This window comes from Oncorhynchus tshawytscha, linkage group LG06, assembly GCF_018296145.1.
Source record: "Oncorhynchus tshawytscha isolate Ot180627B linkage group LG06, Otsh_v2.0, whole genome shotgun sequence".
Lineage (NCBI taxonomy): Eukaryota > Metazoa > Chordata > Actinopteri > Salmoniformes > Salmonidae > Oncorhynchus > Oncorhynchus tshawytscha.
In genome coordinates, this window is record NC_056434.1 from 1,544,055 (window position 1) to 1,568,781 (window position 24,727).

At 49.5% G+C, this 24,727-nt stretch overlaps 2 protein-coding genes across 8 annotated transcripts in view; one reads left to right on the forward strand and one right to left on the reverse strand.

Annotated features, from left to right (window-relative positions):
- The window catches only part of LOC112253244 (cytoplasmic FMR1-interacting protein 1 homolog), a 108,683-nt gene extending 99,547 nt beyond the window's left edge, over positions 1-9,136 (forward strand). For all 4 annotated transcript variants that reach the window (XM_042322800.1, XM_042322801.1, XM_042322802.1 and 1 more), the window contains 2 exons: positions 8,157-8,304; positions 8,522-9,136. In XM_042322800.1, the coding sequence (XP_042178734.1) occupies positions 8,157-8,304; positions 8,522-8,686 (313 nt within the window). In that variant the 3' untranslated portion in view covers positions 8,687-9,136. The remainder of the gene's footprint in view (positions 1-8,156; positions 8,305-8,521) is intronic.
- A 152-nt stretch (positions 9,137-9,288) lies between these two features.
- On the reverse strand, positions 9,289-24,239 carry nipa2 (NIPA magnesium transporter 2). Of its 4 annotated transcripts, none has more exons than XM_042322805.1 (6): positions 24,084-24,239; positions 22,946-23,188; positions 16,548-16,604; positions 16,286-16,376; positions 10,892-11,052; positions 9,289-10,694 (listed from the first exon to the last, which is right to left on the reverse strand). In XM_042322805.1, the coding sequence occupies exons 2-6, from the start codon at positions 23,082-23,084 to the stop codon at positions 10,042-10,044; spliced, it is 1,101 nt and encodes a 366-aa protein (XP_042178739.1). In that variant the 5' UTR covers positions 23,085-23,188; positions 24,084-24,239; the 3' UTR covers positions 9,289-10,041. The 4 variants fall into 4 exon arrangements, with proteins under 4 accessions (XP_042178739.1, XP_042178740.1, XP_024261751.2 ...); XM_042322806.1 differs by having other exon boundaries at positions 22,946-23,184; positions 24,084-24,234; XM_024405983.2 differs by lacking the exon at positions 24,084-24,239 and adding an exon at positions 23,454-23,607.
- Between the last annotated feature and the right edge of the window lie 488 nt (positions 24,240-24,727).

Consider the following 24,727-nt stretch of genomic DNA (forward strand, 5'->3'; position numbering starts at 1 on the left):
GTAGTTAGTATATTCAGATAGCTAGATGGGACAACCACATATCACAGTAGTTAGTATATTCAGATAGCTAGGTATTACAGTAGTTAGTATATTCAGATAGCTAGGTGGGACAACCACATATCACAGTAGTTAGTATATTCAGATAGCTAGGTGGGACAACCACATATCACAGTAGTTAGCATATTCATCTTCAGATAGCTAGGTGAGACAACCACATATCACAGTAGTTAGTATATTCAGATAGCTAGGTGGGACAACCACATATTACAGTAGTTAGTATATTCAGATAGCTAGGTGGGACAACCACATATTACAGTAGTTAGTATATTCAGATAGCTAGGTGGGACAACCACATATCACAGTAGTTAGTATATTCAGATAGCTAGGTGAGACAACCACATATCATAGTAGTTAGTATATTCAGATAGCTAGGTGAGACAACCACATATCACAGTAGTTAGTATATTCAGATAGCTAGGTGAGACAACCTCATATCACAGTAGTTAGTATATTCAGATAGCTAGGTGAGACAACCACATATCACAGTAGTTAGTATTCATCTTCAGATAGCTAGGTGAGACAACCACATATCACAGTAGTTAGTATATTCAGATAGCTAGGTGGGACAACCACATATCACAGTAGTTAGTATATTCAGATAGCTAGGTGGGACAACCACATATTACAGTAGTTAGTATATTCAGATAGCTAGGTGGGACAACCACATATCACAGTAGTTAGTATATTCAGATAGCTAGGTGAGACAACCACATATCATAGTAGTTAGTATATTCAGATAGCTAGGTGAGACAACCACATATCACAGTAGTTAGTATATTCATCTTCAGATAGCTAGGTGAGACAACCACATATTACAGTAGTTAGTACATTAAGATAGCTAGGTGGGGGGGATCTGATAGAGTCTGAGACACCCAGCCCTGAGAGGGTGGAGGTGAGGATCTGATAGAGTCTGAGACACCCAGCCCTGAGAGGGTGGAGGGGAGGATCTGATAAGAGTCTGAGACGCCCAGCCCTGAGAGGGTGGAGGGGAGGATCTGATAGAGTCTGAGACACCCAGCCCTGAGAGGGTGGAGAGGAGGATCTGATAGAGCCTGAGAGGGTGGAGAGGAGGATCTGATGGTTCATGGTGTTGGAAGGCAGTGGATAGATCTAGGAGAATGAGAACAGAGGAGAGAGTCAGCTTTGTGGAGAGCCTCCGTGACACAGAGCAGAGCAGTCTCAGTTGAGTGACTCGTCTTGGAGCCTGATTGGTTAGTGTCAAGAAGATTGTTCTGAGAGAGATAGCGAGGGAGTTGATCAGAGACAGAACGCTCAAGTGTTGTGCATAGAAAAGAAAGAAGGATACCGATCTGTCGTTTTTTGACATCAGATGAGTCAAGTGTTGGTTTCTTAAGGGGGGGAGCAGGGTAGTTCTGGAGAGAGAGGGAGAAAGAGGGCATAGGAGTAGGGTAGTTCTGGAGAGAGGGGGAGAAAGAGGGCATAGAAGTAGGGTAGTTCTGGAGAGAGAGGGAGAAAGAGGGCAAGGAGGACGGTAGTTCTGGAGAGAGGGGGAGAAAGAGGGCAAGGAGTAGGGTAGTTCTGTAGAGAGAGGGAGAAAGAGGGCAAGGAGTAGGGTAGTTCTGGAGAGAAATAGGTCAAGGAGTAGGGTAGTTCTGGAGAGAGAGGGGAGAAAGAGGTCATAGGAGTAGGGTAGTTCTGTGTGAATGAGACCAGTGGACTCAATAGGCTGAGTGAATGAGACCAGTGGACTCAAGAGGCTGAGACCAGTGGACTCAATAGGCTGAGTGAATGAGACCAGTGGACTCAATAGGCAGAGTGAATGAGACCAGTGGACTCAACAGGCTGAGTGAATGAGACCAGGGGACTCAATAGGCTGAGACCAGTCTACTCAATAGGCTGATACCAGTCTACGCAATAGGCTGAGACCAGTCTACGCAATAGGCTGAGACCAGTGGACTCAATAGGCTGAGTGAATGAGACCAGTGGACTCAATAGGCTGAGTGGGTGAGACCAGTGGACTCAATAGGCTGAGTGAGTGAGACCAGTGGACTCAATAGGCTGAGACCAGTGGACTCAATAGGCTGAGACCAGTGGACTCAATAGGCTGAGACCAGTGGACTCAATAGGCTGAGACCAGTGGACTCAATAGGCTGAGACCAGTGGACTCAATAGGCTGAGACCAGTGGACTCAATAGGCTGAGACCAGTGGACTCAATAATAGGCTGAGTGAGTGAGACCAGTGGACTCAATAGGCTGAGTGAGTGAAACCAGTGGATTCAACAGGCTGAGTGAGTGAGACCAGTCTACTCAATAGGCTGAGACCAAATCAAATCAAATCAAATCAAATGTTATTTGTCACATACACATGGTTAGCAGATGTTAATGCGAGTGTAGCGAAATGCTTGTGCTTCTAGTTCCGACAATGCAGTAATAACGAGCAAGTAATCTAACTAACAATTCCAAAAAAAAAAAACTACTGTCTTATACACAGTGTAAGGGGATAAGGAATATGTACATAAGGATATATGAATGAGTGATGGTACAGAGCAGCATAGGCAAGATACAGTAGATGATATCGAGTACAGTATATACATATGAGATAAGTATGTAAACCAAGTGGCATAGTTAAAGTGGCTAGTGATACATGTATTACATAGGATGCAGTCGATGATATAGAGTACAGTATCAACGTATGCATATGAGATGAACAATGTAGGGTAAGTAACATTATATAAGGTAGCATTGTTTAAAGTGGCTAGTGATATATTTACATAATTTCCCATCAATTCCCATGATTAAAGTGGCTGGAGTAGAGTCAGTGTCATTGACAGTGTGTTGGCAGTAGCCACTCAATGTTAGTGGTGGCTGTTTAACAGTCTGATGGCCTTGAGATAGAAGCTGTTTTTCAGTCTCTCGGTCCCAGCTTTGATGCACCTGTACTGACCTCGCCTTCTGGATGACAGCGGGGTGAACAGGCAGTGGCTCGGGTGGTTGATGTCCTTGATGATCTTTATGGCCTTCCTGTAGCATCGGGTGGTGTAGGTGTCCTGGAGGGCAGGTAGTTTGCCCCGGTGATGCGTTGTGCAGACCTCACTACCCTCTGGAGAGCCTTACGGTTGAGGGCGGTGCAGTTGCCATACCAGGCGGTGATACAGCCCGCCAGGATGCTCTCGATTGTGCATCTGTAGAAGTTTGTGAGTGCTTTTGGTGACAAGCCGAAGTTCTTCAGCCTCCTGAGGTTGAAGAGGCGCTGCTGCGCCTTCCTCACGATGCTGTCTGTGTGAGTGGACCAATTCAGTTTGTCTGTGATGTGTATGCCGAGGAACTTAAAACTTGCTACCCTCTCCACTACTGTTCCATCGATGTGGATGGGGGTGTTCCCTCTGCTGTTTCCTGAAGTCCACAATCATCTCCTTAGTTTTGTTGACGTTGAGTGTGAGGTTATTTTCCTGACACCACACTCCGAGGGCCCTCACCTCCTCCCTGTAGGCCGTCTCTGTCGTTGTTGGTAATCAAGCCTACCACTGTTGTGTCGTCCGCAAACTTGATGATTGAGTTGGAGGCGTGCATGGCCACGCAGTCGTGGGTGAACAGGGAGTACAGGAGGGGGCTCAGAACGCACCCTTGTGGGGCCCCAGTGTTGAGGATCAGCGGGGAGGAGATGTTGTTGCCTACCCTCACCACCTGGGGGCGGCCCGTCAGGAAGTCCAGTACCCAGTTGCACAGGGGCGGGGTCGAGACCCAGGGTCTCGAGCTTGATGACGAGCTTGAGGGTACTATGGTGTTGAATGCCGAGCTGTAGTCGATGAACAGCATTCCCACATAGGTATTCCTCTTGTCCAGATGGGTTAGGGCAGTGTGCAGTGTGGTTGAGATTGCATCGTCTGTGGACCTATTTGGGCGGTAAGCAAATGGAGTGGGTCAAGGGTGTCAGGTAGGGTGGAGGTGATATGGTCCTTGACTAGTCTCTCAAAGCACTTCATGATGACGGATGTGAGTGCTACGGGCGGTAGTCGTTTAGCTCAGTTACCTTAGCTTTCTTGGGAACAGGAACAATGGTGGCCCTCTTGAAGCATGTGGGAACAGCAGACTGGTATAGGGATTGATTGAATATGTCCGTAAACACACCGGCCAGCTGGTCTGCGCATGCTCTGAGGGCGCGGCTGGGGATGCCGTCTGGGCCTGCAGCCTTGCGAGGGTTAACACGTTTAAATGTCTTACTCACTTCGGCTGCAGTGAAGGAGAGACCGCATGTTTCCGTTGCAGGCCGTGTCAGTGGCACTGTATTGTCCTCAAAGCGGGCAAAAAGTTATTTAGTCTGCCTGGGAGCAAGACATCCTGGTCCGTGACTGGGCTGGGTTTCTTCCTGTAGTCCGTGATTGACTGTAGACCCTGCCACATACCTCTTGTGTCTGAGCCGTTGAATTGAGATTCTACTTTGTCTCTGTACTGGCGCTTAGCTTGTTTGATAGCCTTGCGGAGGGAATAGCTGCACTGTTTGTATTCAGTCATGTTACCAGACACCTTGCCCTGATTAAAAGCAGTGGTTCGTGCCTTCAGTTTCACACGAATGCTGCCATCAATCCACGGTTTCTGGTTAGGGAATGTTTTAATCGTTGCTATGGGAACGACATCTTCAACGCACGTTCTAATGAACTCGCACACCGTATCAGCGTATTCGTCAATGTTGTTGTCTGACGCAATACGGAAACATCTCCCAGTCCACGTGATGGAAGCAGTCTTGGAGTGTGGAGTCAGCTTGGTCGGACCAGCGTTGGACAGACCTCAGCGTGGGAGCTTCTTGTTTTAGTTTCTGTCTGTAGGCAGGGATCAACAAAATGGAGTCGTGGTCAGCTTTTCCGAAAGGGGGCGGGGCAGGGCCTTATATGCGCTGCGGAAGTTAGAGTAACAATGATCCAGGGTCTTTCCACCCTGGTTGCGCAATCAATATGCTGATAAAATTTAGGGAGTCTTGTTTTCAGATTAGCCTTGTTAAAATCCCCAGCCAATGAATGCAGCCTCCGGATAAATCGTTTCCAGTTTGCAGAGAGTTAAATAAAGTTCGTCAGAGCCATCGATGTGTCTGCTTGGGGGGGGTATATACGGCTGTGATTATAATCGAAGAGAATTCTCTTGGTAGATAATGCGGTCTACATTTGATTGTGAGGAATTCTAAATCAGGTGAACAGAAGGATTTGAGTTCCTGTATGTTTCCTTCATCACACCATGTCACGTTGGCCATAAGGCATACGCCCCCGCCCGGCATACGCCCCGCCCCTGCCCGACTCAATAGGCTGAGTGAGGAGCGATTGATAAAGTGTTTGACAGTAGTCCACTGAGAGGGAGTTGGGGGGTGGAGGATTAAGGATGGAGGAGGAGGAGGAGGAAAATAGGGTTAGAGGCAGAAGTTTCAAATGTATAGTATTAGAAAGTGGCTTAAGCACCAGATACGGGACTGGAAGGATGATAGGTCCTCTGAAAGTTTAGTTTTCCTAGATTTTCACTCAGCTGCCCGCCGTCCCGTTCTGTTAGCTCACAATGAGTCACTCGGAGCAGGAGGGGAGGGGCTGACCAGGCCCGGAGGAGAGGGGACCCTTGCGAGTCATAGGATGTGGAAAGGGAGGAGTAGGGTCGAAGAGGCAGAATCAGGAGACAAAAGGGAGAAGGATTTAGCAGAAGGGAAAGATGATAAGATAGAAGAGGAGAGAGAATTGGGAGAGAAGGAGAGCCCCTTAAATTGAAATTGAATTGAGAGAGAGCGGTGATTGCGACAGCTGTTTCAGGGACGGTCTCCACTGGGCTGGGTATATAACCTGTGTTTCAGGGACGGTCTCCACTGGGCTGGGTATATAACCTGTGTTTCAGGGACTGTCTCCACTGGGCTGGGTATATAACCTGTGTTGTATTTTCCAGGCAGTGTTTCAGGGACGGTCTCCACTGGGCTGGGTATATAACCTGTGTTGTATTTTCCAGGCAGTGTTTCAGGGACTGTCTCCACTGGGCTGGGTATATAACCTGTGTTTCAGGGACGGTCTCCACTGGGCTGGGTATATAACCTGTGTTTCAGGGACGGTCTCCACTGGACTGGGTATATAACCTGTGTTTCAGGGATGGTCTCCACTGGGCTGGGTATATAACCTGTGTTTCAGGGACTGTCTCCACTGGGCTGGGTATATAACCTGTGTTTCAGGGACGGTCTCCACTGGGCTGGGTATATAACCTGTGTTTCAGGGACTGTCTCCACTGGGCTGGGTATATAACCTGTGTGTCGGGGACGGTCTCCACTGGGCTGGGTATATAACCTGTGTGTCGGGGACGGTCTCCACTGGGCTGGGTATATAACCTGTGTTGTATTTTCCAGGCAGTGTTTCAGGGACTGTCTCCACTGGGCTGGGTATATAACCTGTGTTTCAGGGACGGTCTCCACTGGGCTGGGTATATAACCTGTGTTTCAGGGACGGTCTCCACTGGGCTGGGTATATAACCTGTGTTTCAGGGACTGTCTCCACTGGGCTGGGTATATAACCTGTGTGTCGGGGACGGTCTCCACTGGGCTGGGTATATAACCTGTGTGTCTGGGACGGTCTCCACTGGGCTGGGTATATAACCTGTGTTTCAGAGACGGTCTCCACTGGGCTGGGTATATAACCTGTGTGTCGGGGACGGTCTCCACTGGGCTGGGTATATAACCTGTGTTTCAGGGACTGTCTCCACTGGGCTGGGTATATAACCTGTGTTTCAGGGACTGTCTCCACTGGGCTGGGTATATAACCTGTGTTTCAGGGACTGTCTCCACTGGGCTGGGTATATAACCTGTGTTTCAGGGACTGTCTCCACTGGGCTGGGTATATAACCTGTGTGTCGGGGACGGTCTCCACTGGGCTGGGTATATAACCTGTGTTTCAGGGACTGTCTCCACTGGGCTGGGTATATAACCTGTTGTATTTTCCATGCAGTGTTTCAGGGACTGTCTCCACTGGGCTGGGTATATAACCTGTGTGTCAGGGACTGTCTCCACTGGGCTGGGTATATAACCTGTGTTTGGGGACTGTCTCCACTGGGCTGGGTATATAACCTGTGTTTCAGGGACAGTCTCCACTGGGCTGGGTATTCAACCTGTGTTTCAGGGACTGTCTCCACTGGGCTGGGTATATAACCTGTGTTTCAGGGACTGTCTCCACTGGGCTGGGTATATAACCTGTTGTATTTTCCAGGCAGTGTTTCAGGGACTGTCTCCACTGGGCTGGGTATATAACCTGTGTTTCAGGGACTGGTCTCCACTGGGCTGGGTTTATAACCTGTGTTTCAGGGACTGTCTCCACTGGGCTGGGTATATAACCTGTGTTTCAGGGACTGTCTCTACTGGGCTGGGTATATAACCTGTGTTTCAGGGACTGTCTCCACTGGGCTGGGTATATAACCTGTGTTTCAGGGACTGTCTCCACTGGGCTGGGTATATAACCTGTGTTTCAGGGACTGTCTCCACTGGGCTGGGTATATAACCTGTGTTTCAGGGACTGTCTCCACTGGGCTGGGTATATAACCTGTGTTTCAGGGACTGTCTCCACTGGGCTGGGTATATAACCTGTGTTTCAGGGACTGTCTCCACTGGGCTGGGTATATAACCTGTGTTTCAGGGACGGTCTCTACTGGGCTGGGTATATAACCTGTGTTTCAGGGACGGTCTCCACTGGGCTGGGTATATAACCTGTGTTTCAGGGACTGTCTCCACTGGGCTGGGTATATAACCTGTGTTTCAGGGACGGTCTCTACTGGGCTGGGTATATAACCTGTGTTTCAGGGACGGTCTCCACTGGGCTGGGTATATAACCTGTGTTTCAGGGACTGTCTCCACTGGGCTGGGTATATAACCTCTGTTTCAGGGACGGTCTCCACTGGGCTGGGTATATAACCTGTGTGTCAGGGACTGTCTCCACTGGGCTGGGTATATAACCTGTGTGTCGGGGACGGTCTCCACTGGGCTGGGTATATAACCTGTGTGTCAGGGACGGTCTCCACTGGGCTGGGTATATAACCTGTGTTTCGGGACTGTCTCCACTGGGCTGGGTATATAACCTGTGTGTCGGGGACTGTCTCCACTGGGCTGGGTATATAACCTGTGTTGTATTTTCCAGGCAGTGTTTCGGGGACGGTCTCCACTGGGCTGGGTGTATGATCATCTCCCTACTCGGTCAACAGAGACGCTTTGACATCCTGGACTTCAGCTATCACCTGCTGAAGGTGCAGAAACACGATGGAAAGGATGAGATCATCAAGAGTGTGGTGAGTGGAAGGTCAGGGGTCAGCAACACTGGAACTTTCAGACCCCAAACATCTGAGTTGTTCGTATTCATTAGCACAAACAGTAGCAAAAGTGGTTCTTAGTGAATACAACCATGGGTGTCATGTTTAGGGTAATCTCTGCCAGACGGACTTTTAGATCCGGCCAAAACAACGATTTATATTATCATTAGTCTGAATGATGTCTCTCCTTCCTCAGCCTCTTAAAAAGATGGTGGACAGAATCCACAAGTTCCAGGTTCTCAACGATGAGATCTACGCCATTCTGAACAAGTACCTGAAGTCAGGCGACGGGGAAAATATGCCTGTGGAGCATGTCCGGTGTTTCCAGCCTCCTATCCACCAATCCCTGGCCAGCAACTGAGATTGACCATCCAATAGCATGAATCAGCAATACATTTCCTATAGCACCATCCACTTATGTTTAACTAAGCACAAAGGATGCATCTCAAACGTTTTATATAAGTGCACTACCTAGGGAATAGGGTGCCTTTTTGGAGGCACTTATCAAATATTCTTCCACCTTTTAAACTAGATGATAGGAACACTGTGGACCATTTTCAGCAAGTTGAAATCATGAACAGAAATAAACGAGGTCTAAATCATGTTTGATCTGTAAGTATATATATTTTTCAGAACTGTTTAAAGCAGCAGTGGCCCAACTTTCCTTACATAATGTTTGTCAGGATGATTTTTGTGCCTTAAGTAATCAATCGCAAAACTGTGTTTCATATATCTGGAACACTGTAGACCAGGGAATGATTTATTTAAGGGGTTTGGGGGTGGTGGGATATCATTGTAGCCTGTACTCAATGAAGGGAATTGGACAGAGTAGAGTATATTTGGTGCTAAAAACCTATAAATCTGTAGAGTAACCAAGTTTCTTAAAGCATTTATTCACTTTGCCTTTTTGTGTTGGAATTATTTTAATCATTTTCATTCAATAAATATGTAACAAATATTGTCTTCTTCTTGAATGCATTTATGTAAAAGATACAAAAAAAACAGTTGGTGATTTAACTCTTCAGGTATCACAATTAAGAACACGTATCAGTTTTACGTTCCAAATGACCCCCTATTCCCTCTATAGTGCACTACTTCTGACCAGATCCATAGGGGTAGTGCACTATGTAGGGAATAGGGTGCCACATATCCTTATTGACCTGCCAAACTCAGAACTGGAGCCAAAATTAAAAATTAGACCTGGGATCTCCATCAAGAATATTACAAAATCAAAGCTGTTGATTTGTAGAAGGAAACTCTGTGCAGGTTTAAATACAGAATGTATAATGTAGTATGAATATTGCCTGCTTCTGAGGATGAGATGAACCCCTGTCTCCTGCTTCTGAGGATGAGATGAACCCGTCTCCATGTCGTCAGAGAACAGAAGGCAAATCTAATCCAAGTACAATCAGTGGGTCCATCTAAGTCAAGAGTTGATTGTTTTAATGTAAAAAACAACCATCCACACCAGTGTAGTCCTAGGCAAATCCCCAAATAGCACCCTATCCTCTATAGTGCACTACTTTTAACCAGAGTATTGCACTATAAAGGGATGCCATTTGGGACGTAATCCTAGTCAGTCAGATGGGGGGCGTCTGCAGGACCTGGCAGCTAGGTCCTCTAAGAGGCTGTCAGTAGGATGAGGGGGGGGTCTGCTGCTAGGTCCTCTAAGAGGCTGTCAGTAGGAGGGGAGGGGGGGTCTGCTTGCTAGGTCCTCTAAGAGGCTGTCATGGTACCATTCCTCCTAGACAGGCTGTCAAACGGCAGGCCCACCTCCCTCTCCTCCAGGTTCATGTCTGTGGAGTCATTGCGCAGCAGTTCGTAGCTGCCGTGTGTTGCCACTCCGTTAGCTGCCGGCCCGGGCCTCTCGTCCTTCCTGATGGACACCGCCAGCGTGGACAGGCTCACACTAAGGTCCTTAAAGGCATGGAGCAGAAAGATACCAACTATAATGGTCAGGAACCCACTCAGAGTCCCGATAACATCAGCAGTAGCCATGTGCTCCCACTCCTTGAAGAGGATGGCAGAGCAGGAGAGGACTGAGGTGGTGAAGAACACATAGTAGATGGGTGTGACCAGGGAGGTGTTGAAGATATCCAGAGCCTTGTTCAGGTAGTTGATCTGAGTGGAGACGCAGGCCACCAGCCCGAGCAGTAACACCCAGGCTAAAGGGTTCCCCACCACGGGCCTCCCAGCTATGGCCTCTTTGATGGCAATGCCCAACCCCTTCACACACGACACCGACAGAGCTCCTATCACAGAGCAGATGGTAATATACACCATGATGTTGGTCTGGCCGTGCCGAGGGCCCACCACCAAGATGAAGATGAGCGCTACGATGATGACGAAGGTGGCAAACACCAGGAAACCTGAGGGAGACAGAGGATGGCTTAGCTCACAGGAAGATAAACAGAAGAATGAAGTGTCTGAAGTTAGTCATCAAAGAGCAGTAGAGGAGAGAATAAAGTCTCAGACCACCTCCTCCAAAGAGCTTTAAGGAGGACTTGAGGAAGCAGCTTTTCAGGCTAACTCATGTAGTTGAGGGGAGGGTCTGTCCGGTACCGACCTGGGTCCACCAGTTTCCGAGCCATGTGGTCCAGACTGTTGATCTCTTCCTCCTGAGGGGCGTGGATCACCATGGTAGTAGAGCCCAAGATACTGAGCAGACAGCCCAGCTTCCCGTGCAGGTTCAGACGCTCGGTCAGGAAGTACGAGGACAGCACCGCACTGCCGCAAAACATAGAAAACACACAGTTATGTTACAGTAACTTAGTTAACCTAAAATACAGAACCGCAACATAACCAATGTTCCCTCAATATTAACAGGCACTGAGCAAATTTGAGGTCTGCTGAGCGCAAAGTTGAAAGCAACTTCCAGCGAGCGTATACTGTGAACACTGAGGCTGCACCCGCTTTAAGTTAGTTTTAACAGTGGTCAAGTAGGCTACTGTGGCTGTTTGATCATAATGTAGGGCCTACCAGAGTGGTCTACCATCAGAAACAATGGAGAAAATGCATCCCATAATATTTTTATCATTCAGCCTACAGTAGCAGCCAATGTGGTGTTTAATATAGGACTACATTCCATGAGACTTTTGAAAAACATGCAGGGCTTCACATGAACCTGTTTATCCACTTGTCCTTCAGACAAGGAAGTGACTGACAATGTTGTTTGATGCAATAAACGACATCATTGTTTCATACCATTACAGAGAATCAGACAAATCATGCTACTTCGCTTATTCAAGCCCGTCTCCAAACACAACACTGCTAATAACTCACTAGCAACGGATAAGAACAAACGAGCACACATGGCTACATGTAGCTCTCACTTTGATCTCAAAACAAGCACAACTACTCATGACCACTCATGCTGTACACACAGTCCAGTTCACAATGAATGGCACAGAGCCATATATGGTCTATTTGCAGATCTGATTGGTTATACGGGCTGAGTCAGGCGTGTCAATGCTGTAGAATCCTACTCCGATGAGTTCTGCCTATAACAAAATCTCTTGCATAGTTCGTTTGGTTTCGGTATGTTGCATTAAAAGTGGCTAATATTACGTTGATTTAATCCATGTTCCCACAGTAAAGGAAAACATTGAATCTTGTTCTTCACTCTGTGGGCTGCTACAGTATTTATATTGCAGTCTCAGGGAACATGGGTTATAACCTAAAATACAGTACCACACAGTTAACCTAAAATACAGTACAACACAGTTAACCTAAAATACAGTAGCACACAGCAATGAGATGAAGCATACATCAAACCCACACTGAACAAAAATAAAACGCAACAGTTGGTCCCATGTTTCATGAGCTGAAATAAAAGATCTCAGAAATGTTCCATATGCACAAAAAGCTTATTTCTCTAAAATGTTGTGCACAAATTAGTTTCTCTCTCTGTTAGTGAGCATTCCTCCTTTGCCAAGATAATCCATCCACTTGACAGGTGTGGCATATCAAGAAGCTGATTAAACAGCATGATCATTACATAGGTGCACCTTGTGCTGGGGGCAATAAAAGGCCACTCTTAAATGTGCCGTTTTGTCACAATACAGTGCCACAGATATCTCAAGTTTTGAGGGAGCGTACAATTGGCATGCTGACTGCAGGAATGTCTACCAGAGCTGTTGCCAAATAATTTAATGTTAATTTCTCTACCATAAACCACCTCCAACGTCGTTTTAGAGAATTTGGCAGCATCTCCAACCGGCCTCACAACCGCAGACTAATTTCTGCATAAACTGTCAGAAACCGTCCCAGGGAAGCTCATCTGCATGCTCGTCATCCTCACCAGGGTCTTGACCTGACTGCAGTTCAGCGTCGTGACCGACTTCAGTGGACAAATGTTCATCTTTGATGGCCACTGGCACTTTGGAGAAGTGTGCTCTTCACAATGAATCGCGGTTTCAGCTGTACTGGGCAGATAACAGACCGTGTGGGCGAGCGGTTTGCTGATACCAACGTTGTGAACAAAGTGCCCCATGGTGGAATGGTATGGACAGGCATAAACTACAGACAACAAACGATTGCATTTTAGCGATGGCAATTTGAATGCACCGAGATCCTGAGGCCCATAGTCGTACCATTCACCCGCATCCATCGCCTCATGTTTCAGCATGATAATGCACGGCCCCATGTCGCAAGGATCTGTACACAATTCCTGGAAGCTGAAAATGTCCCAGTTCTTCCTTGGCCTGCATCCTCACCAGACATGTCACCCATTAAGCATGTTTGGAATGCTCTGGTGGAACTACTCAGTAAAATGTTTGAAATTGTTGCTTGTTGTGTTCATACAGTGGGGAGAACAAGTATTTGATAACACTGCTGATTTTGCAGGTTTCCTACTTACAAAGCATGTAGAGGTCTGTAATTTTTTTAAATTATAGGTACACTTCAACTGTGAGAGACGGAATCTAAAACAAAAATCCAGAAAATCACATTGTATGATTTTTAAGTAATTAATTGGCATTTTATTGCATGACATAAGTATTTGATACATCAGAAAAGCAGAACTTAATATTTGGTACAGAAACCTTTGTTTGCAATTACAGAGATCATACGTTTCTTGTAGTTCTTGACCAGGTTTGCACACACTGCAGCAGGGATTTTGGCCCACTCCTCCATACAGACCTTCTCCAGATCCTTCAGGTTTCGGGGCTGTCGCTTGGCAATACGGACTTTCAGCTCCCTCCAAAGATTTTCTATTGGGTTCAGGTCTGAGACGGGCTAGGCCACTCCAGGACCATGAGATGCTTCTTACGGAGCCACTCCTTAGTTGCCCTGGCTGTGTGTTTCGGGTCGTTGTCATGCTGGAAGACCCAGCCACGACCCATCTTCAATGCTCTTACTGAGGGAAGGAGGTTGTTGGCCAAGATCTCGCGATACATGGCCCCATCCATCCTCCCCTCAATTCGGTGCAGTCGTCCTGTCCCCTTTGCAGAAAAGCATCCCCAAAGAATGATGTTTCCACCTCCATGCTTCACGGTTGGGATGATGTTCTTGGGGTTGTACTCATCCTTCTTCTTCCTCCAAACACGGCGAGTGGAGTTTAGACCAAAAAGCTCTATTTTTGTCTCATCAGACCACATGACCTTCTCCCATTCCTCCTCTGGATCATCCAGATGGTCATTGGCAAACTTCAGATGGGCCTGGACATGCGCTGGCTTGAGCAGAGGGACCTTGCGTGCGCTGCAGGATTTTAATCCATGACGGCGTAGTGTTACTAATGTTTTTTTTTGAGACTGTGGTGCCAGCTCTCTTCAGGTCATTGACCAGGTCCTGCCGTGTAGTTCTGGGCTGATCCCTTACCTTCCTCATGATCATTGATGCCCCACGAGGTGAGATCTTGCATGGAGCCCCAGACCGAGGGTGATTGACCATCATCTTGAACTTCTTCCATTTTCTAATAATTGCGCCAACAGTTGTTGCCTTCTCACCAAGCTGCTTGCCTATTGTCCTGTAGCCCATCCCAGCCTTGTGCAGGTCTACAATTTTATCCCTGATGTCCTTACACCCTCTCTGGTCTTGGCCATTGTGGAGAGGTTGGAGTCTGTTTGATTGAGTGTATGGACAGGTGTCTTTTATACAGGTAACGAGTTCAAACAGGTGCAGTTAATACAGGTAATGAGTGGAGAACAGGAGGGCTTCTTAAAGAAAAACTAACAGGTCTGAGAGCCGGAATTCTTACTGGTTGCTAGGTGATCAAATACTTATGTCATGCAATAAAATGCAAATTAATTACTTAAAAATCATACAATGTGATTTTCTGGATTTTTGTTTTAGATTCTGTCTCTCACAGTTGAAGTGTACCTATAATTAAAAATATTACAGACCTCTACATGCTTTGTAAGTAGGAAAACCTGCAAAATCAGAAGTGTATCCAATACTTGTTCTCCTCACTGTATCTTTGTTCAGTGTTTAACAGTTCACACACACACAGCTCAATCACGGACAGAAGTAGAAGACAAACATTGTCACACCTCTACAGGACAGCATGGCAACAACACACACACACGGTTCAGTCATTCACACACCTGGTACAACTTCAAAAACATAAACTATAACATCTATTATATACTGTACGGTCAAACATGTAGAACCAGTGGGCCCCCAGAGGGGTGACCTACCTGACCAGCACACTGTGGGCCCCCAGAGGGGTGACCTACCTGACCAGCACACTGTGGGCCCCCAGAGGGGTGACCTACCTGACCAGCACACTGTGGGCCCCCAGAGGGGTGACCTACCTGACCAGCACACTGTGGGCCCCCAGAGGGGTGACCTACCTGACCAGCACAATGAGGGCCCCCAGAGGGGTGACCTACCTGACCAGCACACTGAGGGCCCCCAGAGGGGTGACCTACCTGACCAGCACACTGAGGGCCCCCAGAGGGGTGACCTACCTGACCAGCACACTGTGGGCCCCCAGAGGGGTGACCTACCTGACCAGCACACTGAGGGCCCCCAGAGGGGTGACCTACCTGACCAGCACACTGTGGGCCCCCAGAGGGGTGACCTACCTGACCAGCACACTGTGGGCCCCCAGAGGGGTGACCTACCTGACCAGCACACTGTGGGCCCCCAGAGGGGTGACCTACCTGACCAGCACACTGTGGGCCCCCAGAGGGGTGACCTACCTGACCAGCACACTGTGGGCCCCCAGAGGGGTGACCTACCTGACCAGCACACTGAGGGCCCCCAGAGGGGTGACCTACCTGACCAGCACACTGTGGGCCCCCAGAGGGGTGACCTACCTGACCAGCACACTGTGGGCCCCCAGAGGGGTGACCTACCTGACCAGCACACTGTGGGCCCCCAGAGGGGTGACCTACCTGACCAGCACACTGTGGGCCCCCAGAGGGGTGACCTACCTAACCAGCACACTGTGGGCCCCCAGAGGGGTGACCTACCTGACCAGCACACTGAGGGCCCCCAGAGGGGTGACCTACCTGACCAGCACACCGTGGGCCCCCAGAGGGGTGACCTACCTGACCAGCACACTGTGGGCCCCCAGAGGGGTGACCTACCTGACCAGCACACCGTGGGCCCCCAGAGGGGTGACCTACCTGACCAGCACACTGTGGGCCCCCAGAGGGGTGACCTACCTGACCAGCACACTGTGGGCCCCCAGAGGGGTGACCTACCTGACCAGCACACTGTGGGCCCCCAGAGGGGTGACCTACCTGACCAGCACACTGTGGGCCCCCAGAGGGGTGACCTACCTAACCAGCACACTGTGGGCCCCCAGAGGGGTGACCTACCTAACCAGCACACTGTGGGCCCCCAGAGGGGTGACCTACCTGACCAGCACACTGAGGGCCCCCAGAGGGGTGACCTACCTGACCAGCACACCGTGGGCCCCCAGAGGGGTGACCTACCTGACCAGCACACTGTGGGCCCCCAGAGGGGTGACATACCTGACCAGCACACTGTGGGCCCCCAGAGGGTGACCTACCTGACCAGCACACTGAGGGCCCCCAGAGGGGTGACGAGCGTAGCAGGAGCAAAGGCATACGCTGCAAAGTTCGCCCCTTCTCCAGCCGCCACTGTGAAAACACAGAGCAGGAACACAAGCCCACATGTTTTTATGTTACCAGGTAAGCTGACTGAGAACAGAACGACCTGGGGAACAGTTACAGGGGAGAGGGGGGACATAGAAACTGAGGTGAACTGAATCACATATTAAGAGAAACATTTTATCCATAGTCCTCACTTACTTGATAATAAGCCAGCCCACCAGAGACATTCTTTAAGATATGCGTGTCCACCTTGTCCTAGACAAAGAAGAAAACAAGTTCATTAGCTAGCAACGTTTCAGATCACTAGCTTTAATTAGTTACTCAAACATTCTAATGTGTGTTCAATAAAATGTCCCGCAGTCACACCACATAATCACTGAGGTAATTCTAGGGCGTTATGGTAACAACTAGTGGTACACGTTCTGATGTTACACACTGTAGGTTTAACAACAGTGCACTTTGACCCTATATGACACGAGATGCATGTGTCCTTTCTGCTTGTTCTAGGGCTGTGTCCCAAATGACAGTACACTACCCCTATGGGCCCTGGTCAACACTACCCCTATGGGCCCTGGTCAACAGTACCCCTATGGGCCCTGGTCAACAGTAGTACACTACCCCTATGGGCCCTGGTCAACACTACCCCTATGGGCCCTGGTCAACAGTACCCCTATGGGCCCTGGTCAACAGTAGTACAGTACCCCTATGGGCCCTGGTCAACAGTAGAGGACTACCCCTATGGGCCCTGGTCAACAGTAGTACACTACCCCTATGGGCCCTGGGCTACACTACCCCTATGGGCCCTGGTCAACACTACCCCTATGGGCCCTGGTCAACAGTACCCCTATGGGCCCTGGTCAACAGTACCCCTATGGGCCCTGGTCAACAGTACCCCTATGGGCCCTGGTCAACAGTACCCCTATGGGCCCTGGTCAACAGTACCCCTATGGGCCCTGGTCAACAGTAGTACACTACCCCTATGGGCCCTGGTCAACAGTACCCCCCTATGGGCCCTGGTCAACACTACCCCTATGGGCCCTGGTCAACAGTAGAGCACTACCCCTATGGGCCCTGGTCAACAGTAGTACACTACCCCTATGGGCCCTGGTCAACAGTACCCCTATGGGCCCTGGTCAACACTACCCCTATGGGCCCTGGTCAACACTACCCCTATGGGCCCTGGTCAACACTACCCCTATGGGCCCTGGTCAACACTACCCCCCTATGGGCCCTGGTCAACACTACCCCTATGGGCCCTGGTCAACACTACCCCTATGGGCCCTGGTCAACACTACTACCTATGGGCCCTGGTCAACACTACCCCTATGGGCCCTGGTCAACACTACCCCTATGGGGCCTGGTCAACACTACCCCTATGGGCCCTGGTCAACACTACCCCTATGGGCCCTGGTCAACACTACCCCTATGGGCCCTGGTCAACACTACCCCTATGGGCCCTGGTCAACACCCCTATGGGCCCTGGTCAACACTACCCCTATGGGCCCTGGTCAACACTACCCCTATGGGCCCTGGTCAACACTACCCCTATGGGCCCTGGTCAACACTACCCCTATTGGCCCTGGTCAACACTACCCCTATGGGCCCTGGTCAACACTACCCCTATGGGCCCTGGTCAACACTACCCCTATGGGCCCTGGTCAACACTACCCCTATGGGCCCTGGTCAACACTACCCCTATGGGCCCTGGTCAACACTACCCCTATGGGCCCTGGTCAACACTACCCCTATGGGCCCTGGTCAACACTACCCCTATGGGCCCTGGTCAACACTACCCCCTATGGGCCCTGGTCAACACTACCCCTATGGGCCCTGGTCAACACTACCCCTAAAAACCCTGGTCAACACTACCCCTATGGGCCCTGGTCAACACTACCCCTATTGGCCCTGGTCAACACTACCCCTATTGGCCCTGGTCACACTACCCCTATCGGCCCTGGTCAACACTACCCCTATGGGCCCTGGTCAACAGTAGAGCACTACCCCTATGGGCCCTGGTCAACAGTATTAGCACTACCCCTATGGGCCCTGGTCAACAGTAGAGCACTACCCCTATGGGCCCTGGTCAACACTAACCCTATGGGCCCTGGTCAACACTAACCCTATGGGCCCTGGTCAACAGCAGTACACTACCCCCTATGGGCCCTGGTCAACAGTAGAGGACTACCCCTATGGGCCCTGGTCAACAGTAGAGCACTACCCCTATGGGTCCTGGTCTACAGTAGAGCAATACCCCTATGGGCCCTGGTCAACAGTAGAGCACTACCCCTATGGGCCCTGGTCAACAGTAGAGCATACCCCTATGGGCCCTGGTCAACAGTAGAGCACTACTAGTTAATGGGCTCTGGTCAACATAAGACACTACCCCAGATGGGCCCTGGTCAACAGTACCCCTATGGGCCCTGGTCAACAGTAGAGCACTACCCCTATGGGCACTGGTCAACAGTAGAGCACTACCCCTATGTGCCCTGGTCAACAGTAGAGCACTACCCCTGATGGGCCCTGGTCAACAGTAGAGCACTACCCCTATGGGCCCTGGTCAACACCAACCCTATGGGCCCTGGTCAACAGCAGTACACTACCCCTATGGGCCCTGGTCAACACTACCCCTATGGGCTCTGGTCAACACTACCCTATGGGCCCTGGTCAACACTACCCCTATGGGCCCTGGTCAACACTACCCCTATGGGCCCTGGTCATGATTACCCCTATGGGCCCTGGTATAAAGACTAGGGCCCTGGTCAACACTACCCCTATGGGCCCTGGTCAACACTACCCCTATGGGCCCTGGTCAACACTACCCCTATGGGCCCTGGTCAAGTCACTACCCCTATGGGCCCTGGTCAACACTACCCCTAGGGCCCTGGTCAACACTACCCCTATGGGCCCTGGTCAACACTACCCCTGGGCCCTGGTCAACATACCCCTATGGGCCCTGGTCAACAGTACGCCTATGGGCCCTGGTCAACACTACCCCTATGGGCCCTGGTCAACACTACCCCTATGGGCCCTGGTCAACACTACCCCTATGGGCCCTGGTCAACACTACCCCTATGGGCCCTGGTCAACACTACCCCTATGGGCCCTGGTCAACACTACCCCTATTGGCCCTGGTCAACACTACCCCTATGGGCCCTGGTCAACACTACCCCTATGGGCCCTGGTCAACACTACCCCTATGGGCCCTGGTCAACACTATCCCCTATGGGCCCTGGTCAACACTACCCCTATGGGCCCTGGTCAACACTACCCCTATGGGCCCTGGTCAACACTACCCCTATGGGCCCTGGTCAACACTACCCCTATGGGCCCTGGTCAACACTACCCCTAGGGCCCTGGTCAACACATTACCCCTATGGGCCCTGGTCAACACTACCCCTATTGGTCAACACTACCCCTATGGGCCCTGGTCAGCACCTACCCCTCTGTGGGCCCTGGTCAACACTACCCCTATTGGCCCTGGTCAACACTACCCCTATTGGCCCTGGTCAACACTACCCCTATCGGCCCTGGTCAACACTACCCCTATGGGCCCTGGTCAACAGTAGAGCACTACCCTATGGGCCCTGGTCAACAGTAGAGCACTACCCACCCTGGTCAACAGTAGAGCACTACCCCTATGGGCCCTGGTCAACAGTAGAGCACTACCCCTATGGGCCCTGGTCAACACTAACCCTATGGGCCCTGGTCAACACTAACCCTATGGGCCCTGGTCAACAGCAGTACACTACCCCTATGGGCCCTGGTCAACAGTAGAGGACTACCCCTATGGGCCCTGGTCAACAGTAGAGCACTACCCCTATGGGTCCTGGTCTACAGTAGAGCACCCCTATGGGCCCTGGTCAACAGTAGAGCACTACCCCTATGGGCCCTGGTCAACAGTAGAGCATTACCCCCCTATGGGCCCTGGTCAACAGTAGAGCATTACCCCTATGGGCCCTGGTCAACAGTAGAGCACTACCCCTACGGGCTCTGGTCAACAGTAGAGCACTACCCCTATGGGCCCTGGTCAACAGTACCCCCCTATGGGCCCTGGTCAACAGTAGAGCACTACCCCCTATGGGCCCTGGTCAACAGTAGAGCACTACCCCTATGTGCCCTGGTCAACAGTAGAGCACTACCCCTATGGGCCCTGGTCAACAGTAGAGCACTACCCCTATGGGCCCTGGTCAGCACCAACCCTCTGGGCCCTGGTCAACAGCAGTACACTACCCCTATGGGCCCTGGTCAACACTACCCCTATGGGCTCTGGTCAACACTACCCCCCCTATGGGCCCTGGTCAACACTACCCCTATGGGCCCTGGTCAACACTACCCCTATGGGCCCTGGTCAACACATTATCCCACCCCTATGGGCCCTGGTCAAATCAAATCAAATTTTATTTGTCACATACACATGGTTAGCAGATGTTAATGCGAGCCAAATGCTTGTGCTTCTAGTTCGGCAGTAATAACCAAGTATTATCCCAACTAACAATTCCAAAAAAACTACTGTCTTATACACAGTTTAAGGGGATAAAGAATATGTACATAAGGATATATGAATGAGTGATGGTACAGAGCAGCATAGGCCAGTAGATGATATTGAGTACAGTATATACATATGAGATGAGTATGTAAACCAAGTGGCATAGTTAAAGTGGCTAGTGATACATGTATTATCCCACAGTCTGTGATATAGAGCAGTATCTACGTATGCATATGAGATCATGGTCAACACTACCCCTATGTCTGCCCTGGTCAACACTACCCCCCTATGGGCCCTGGTCAACACTACCCCTATGGGCCCTGGTCAGCCACTATAAGACAAGGTGCAGGAGCCTACTAGTTAATGATTGCTGTGTGTATATAAGACATGGTGCAGCAGAGAGTCTACTAGTTAATGATTGCTGTGTGTATATAAGACAAGGTGCAGCAGAGCCTAGCCAGTTAATGATTGGGTGTGTACATAAGACAAGGTGCAGCAGAGAGACCAGCTAGTTAATGATTGCGTGTTATATATAAGACAAGGTGCAGCAGGGCCAGTCTACTAGTTAATGATTGCTGTGTGATATAAGACAAGGTGCAGCAGAGTCTACTAGTTAATGATTGCTGTGTGTAATAAAAGCAGAAGGGTGACAAACTGATCAAGTGTTCAACTCTGCCGCACCCTTCTGCATCTGGCACCAGTCAGTTACTACCACATTCTGAGCTGAACTTGAGGACAAGTTGTCAACAATTCCATTCACACCCAGTTACACAGCCACCCTGGCAGATCCTTAAGATATTCATGTGTGAATTGGAAATGTGTTTGGAAACTCCCAGACACCTGTGAGGGCTCATGGCCAGCCATTATCCCACCTCTCTGAGGGGCTCATGGCCAGCCATTATCCCACCTCTCTGTGAGGGCTCATGGCCAGCCATTATCCCACCTCTCAGAGGGTCATGGCCAGCCATTATCCCACCCCTCAGAGGGGTCATGGCCAGCCATTATCCCACCCTCAGAGGGCCATGGCCAGCCATTATCCCACCCCTCAGTGAGGGTCATGGCCAGCCATTATCCCACCCCTCAGAGGAATCATGGTCAGCCATTATCCCACCCCTCTGTGAGGGCTCATGGCCAGCCATTATCCCACCCCTCAGAGGAATCATGGCCAGCCATTATCCCACCCCTCTGTGAGGGCTCATGGCCAGCCATTATCCCACCCCTCAGAGGAATCACGGTCCAGCCATTATCCCACCCCCTCTGTGAGGGCTCATGTCCAGCCATTATCCCACCCCTCTGAGGGCTCATGGCCAGCCATTATCCCACCCCTCTGTGAGGGCTCATGGCCAGCCATTATCCCACCCCTCTGTGAGGGCTCATGGCCAGCCATTATCCCACCCTCTGTGAGGGCTCATGGCCAGCCATTATCCCACCCTCTGTGAGGGCTCATGGCCAGCCATTATCCCACCCTCTGTGAGGGCTCATGGCCAGCCATTATCCCACCCTCTGTGAGGGCTCATGGCCAGCCATTATCCCACCCTCTGTGAGGGCTCATGGCCAGCCATTATCCCACCCCTCTGTGAGGGCTCATGGCCAGCCATTATCCCACCCCTCTGTGAGGGCTTATCCCATGGCCAGCCATTATCCCACCCCTCTGTGAGGGCTTATGTCCAGCCATTATCCCACCCTCTGTGAGGGCTTATGTCCAGCCATTATCCCACCCTCAGTGGGGCTCATGGCCAGCCATTATCCCACCCCTCAGGGAATCACGGCCATGGCCAGCCATTATCCCACCCTCAGAGGAATCACAGCCAGCCATTATCCCACCCCTCAGAGTGGTCATGGCCAGCCATTATCAACGGCAACCTTGGAGCAATTAGGGTTAAGCGCAGATTTGTTTCGCCGGCTCAGGGATTCGAACTAGCAACCTTTCGGTTACTGTCCAAATACTCTAACAGCTAGGCTACCTGACATCAATCTATGCGTACAGTACATATAAACAAAATGTACAAATTCACCCAAACAATACTGTGTACTCTACTTTACATATTAGTCATTTAGTAGACACTTATCTAGAGCAGCAGTTGGTGACTGAACATAAACATGACCTTACCTGCCCTACACTGTCCCTTCCTGGCCAGGCGGAGTAGTCCTTTCTTCTTGAGAATGAAGCTTCCTCCTATGAAGATGCTGGAGCTGATGGCTAGTCCCAGGCCGATGTAGAAATCATACTTCCCTCTGTCCTGGCCCATGGTGACGCTGGATGTGTTGTTCGTACTGTCTGTTACATTGACCACAACACACAGGAGTTGCTGACCAGCCGAACACCTGTCACCAACCTGTGTCACCACTCTACCTTCAGTAAGACAGCAAAACGACAAGAGACAAACAAATATTCAACTCATACATCAATGTACCTAGGAAATAATGTACTTACTACGACTGTGATATGTGGCCTCACCTAGCCTTAAGACGAATGCACTAAGTTGCTCGGGATAAAAGTGTCTGCTAAATTACAAATGTAAATTGAAATCGATATGCCTAGGTAAAATATACCTAAAGTTTACAACTGTTAGTAATTCAATTGTAGAATCTGATTCCTCCCAGTTAGCCTAACTTACCATTTCGACAAGTTACATCACAGAGTGAACAACCCTGATCCAAAATAGTTGGTTCCATTATAGAAATGGCACATTGACAATCCGTATTCTAGGTAGACCAAACCCTGTCTCCCACTTCCGCAACCTGAGTCAAGAACTCAGCAGGTGACTAAGAATGCAGTAATCAAAGATTCAATGTGGCGCTGCAAGACCCATAAATCTTCAGGCCAAAGCAATGTTGCCGTCATGAAATACCGGGTTGTCATTCACACCTGCACGATGACAACAATAACATGATCTGATTTGTGATGTGTTCATATGATAACTAGGTACTGTAGCTAGCTAACGTTAGCCCGTTAGCTAATTAGGCAACTAGCTAACTAAATGACTACCTTCAATTTCCTAGCATCGCTATCAGTTTACTAACTAGCATAGCTATCATTTTGAGATTAAGCTCAAGCCTTCTTTTGTCCATCTCAGAGTCAGATCAAAACTAGCTAGCTTGTTAGCATAAGGGCTAATGTGCCCTAACTCGGTTGGTAATTGTACCAGCTAGCTAGCTATGTGAAAACCTGCGGCCAAATAACTAACTAGCAAGCTGGCATGCTATCGTAAACATGAATATCATCTGTATGTTTCCATGCTAAATACCTGGTGAAAAGATCCCAGGTCTTTCCAGGAAAACAGTGGTAGTTAGCTAGCTATGTGATAAATAGCAAGTTATAGCTATGTAGCTCTCTCATTTTGTTACGACCTAATTTGAAGGCAAGGTTGACGCTGTCCGCCCACACATGGTGAAAGGCCGATTCTTCACGCATGCGTACAAATAGGTCCTGAGAAGTTAGACTCGTTCTACCAGAAATTCTCTAGATGAATATTTTAGTGAAAACTTTAATAAAGTGCCCTATTTGATTGCCACATTCTAAATGGACTGTTACACCTCGAAATGTTTTAAAGCATTTTTAACTAAGCCTATACAGTTTAGTGAAATGTTCTTGTCAGTCTTATCATACCGTATCGTATCATACTGCATCGCATCATACTATATCATATCATACTGTATCATATCAAACTGTATCATATCAAACTGTATCATATCATACTATATCATATCATATGGTATCATATCAAACTGCATCATATCAAACTGTATCATATCATACTATATCATATGGTATGATATCAAACTGCATCATATCATACTCTATCATATCGTACTGTATCGTATCATACTATATCATATCATACTGTATCGTATCGTACTGTATCATATCATACTATATCATATCATACTG

What these genes read in the sequence shown, in the direction of transcription:
- nipa2 (XM_024405983.2), bottom strand. Translation starts at nt 23,511, where the DNA reads ATGGAACCAACTATTTTGGATCAGGGTTGTTCACTCTGTGATGTAACT. An exon ending in GAAGGGACAGTGTAGGGCAG is followed by an intron (nt 16,605 to 22,945) that starts GTAAGGTCATGT and finishes TTCTTTGTCTAG; the next exon opens with GACAAGGTGGACACGCATAT. An exon ending in TCGGAAACTGGTGGACCCAG is followed by an intron (nt 10,695 to 10,891) that starts GTCGGTACCGGA and finishes TGTCTCCCTCAG; the next exon opens with GTTTCCTGGTGTTTGCCACC.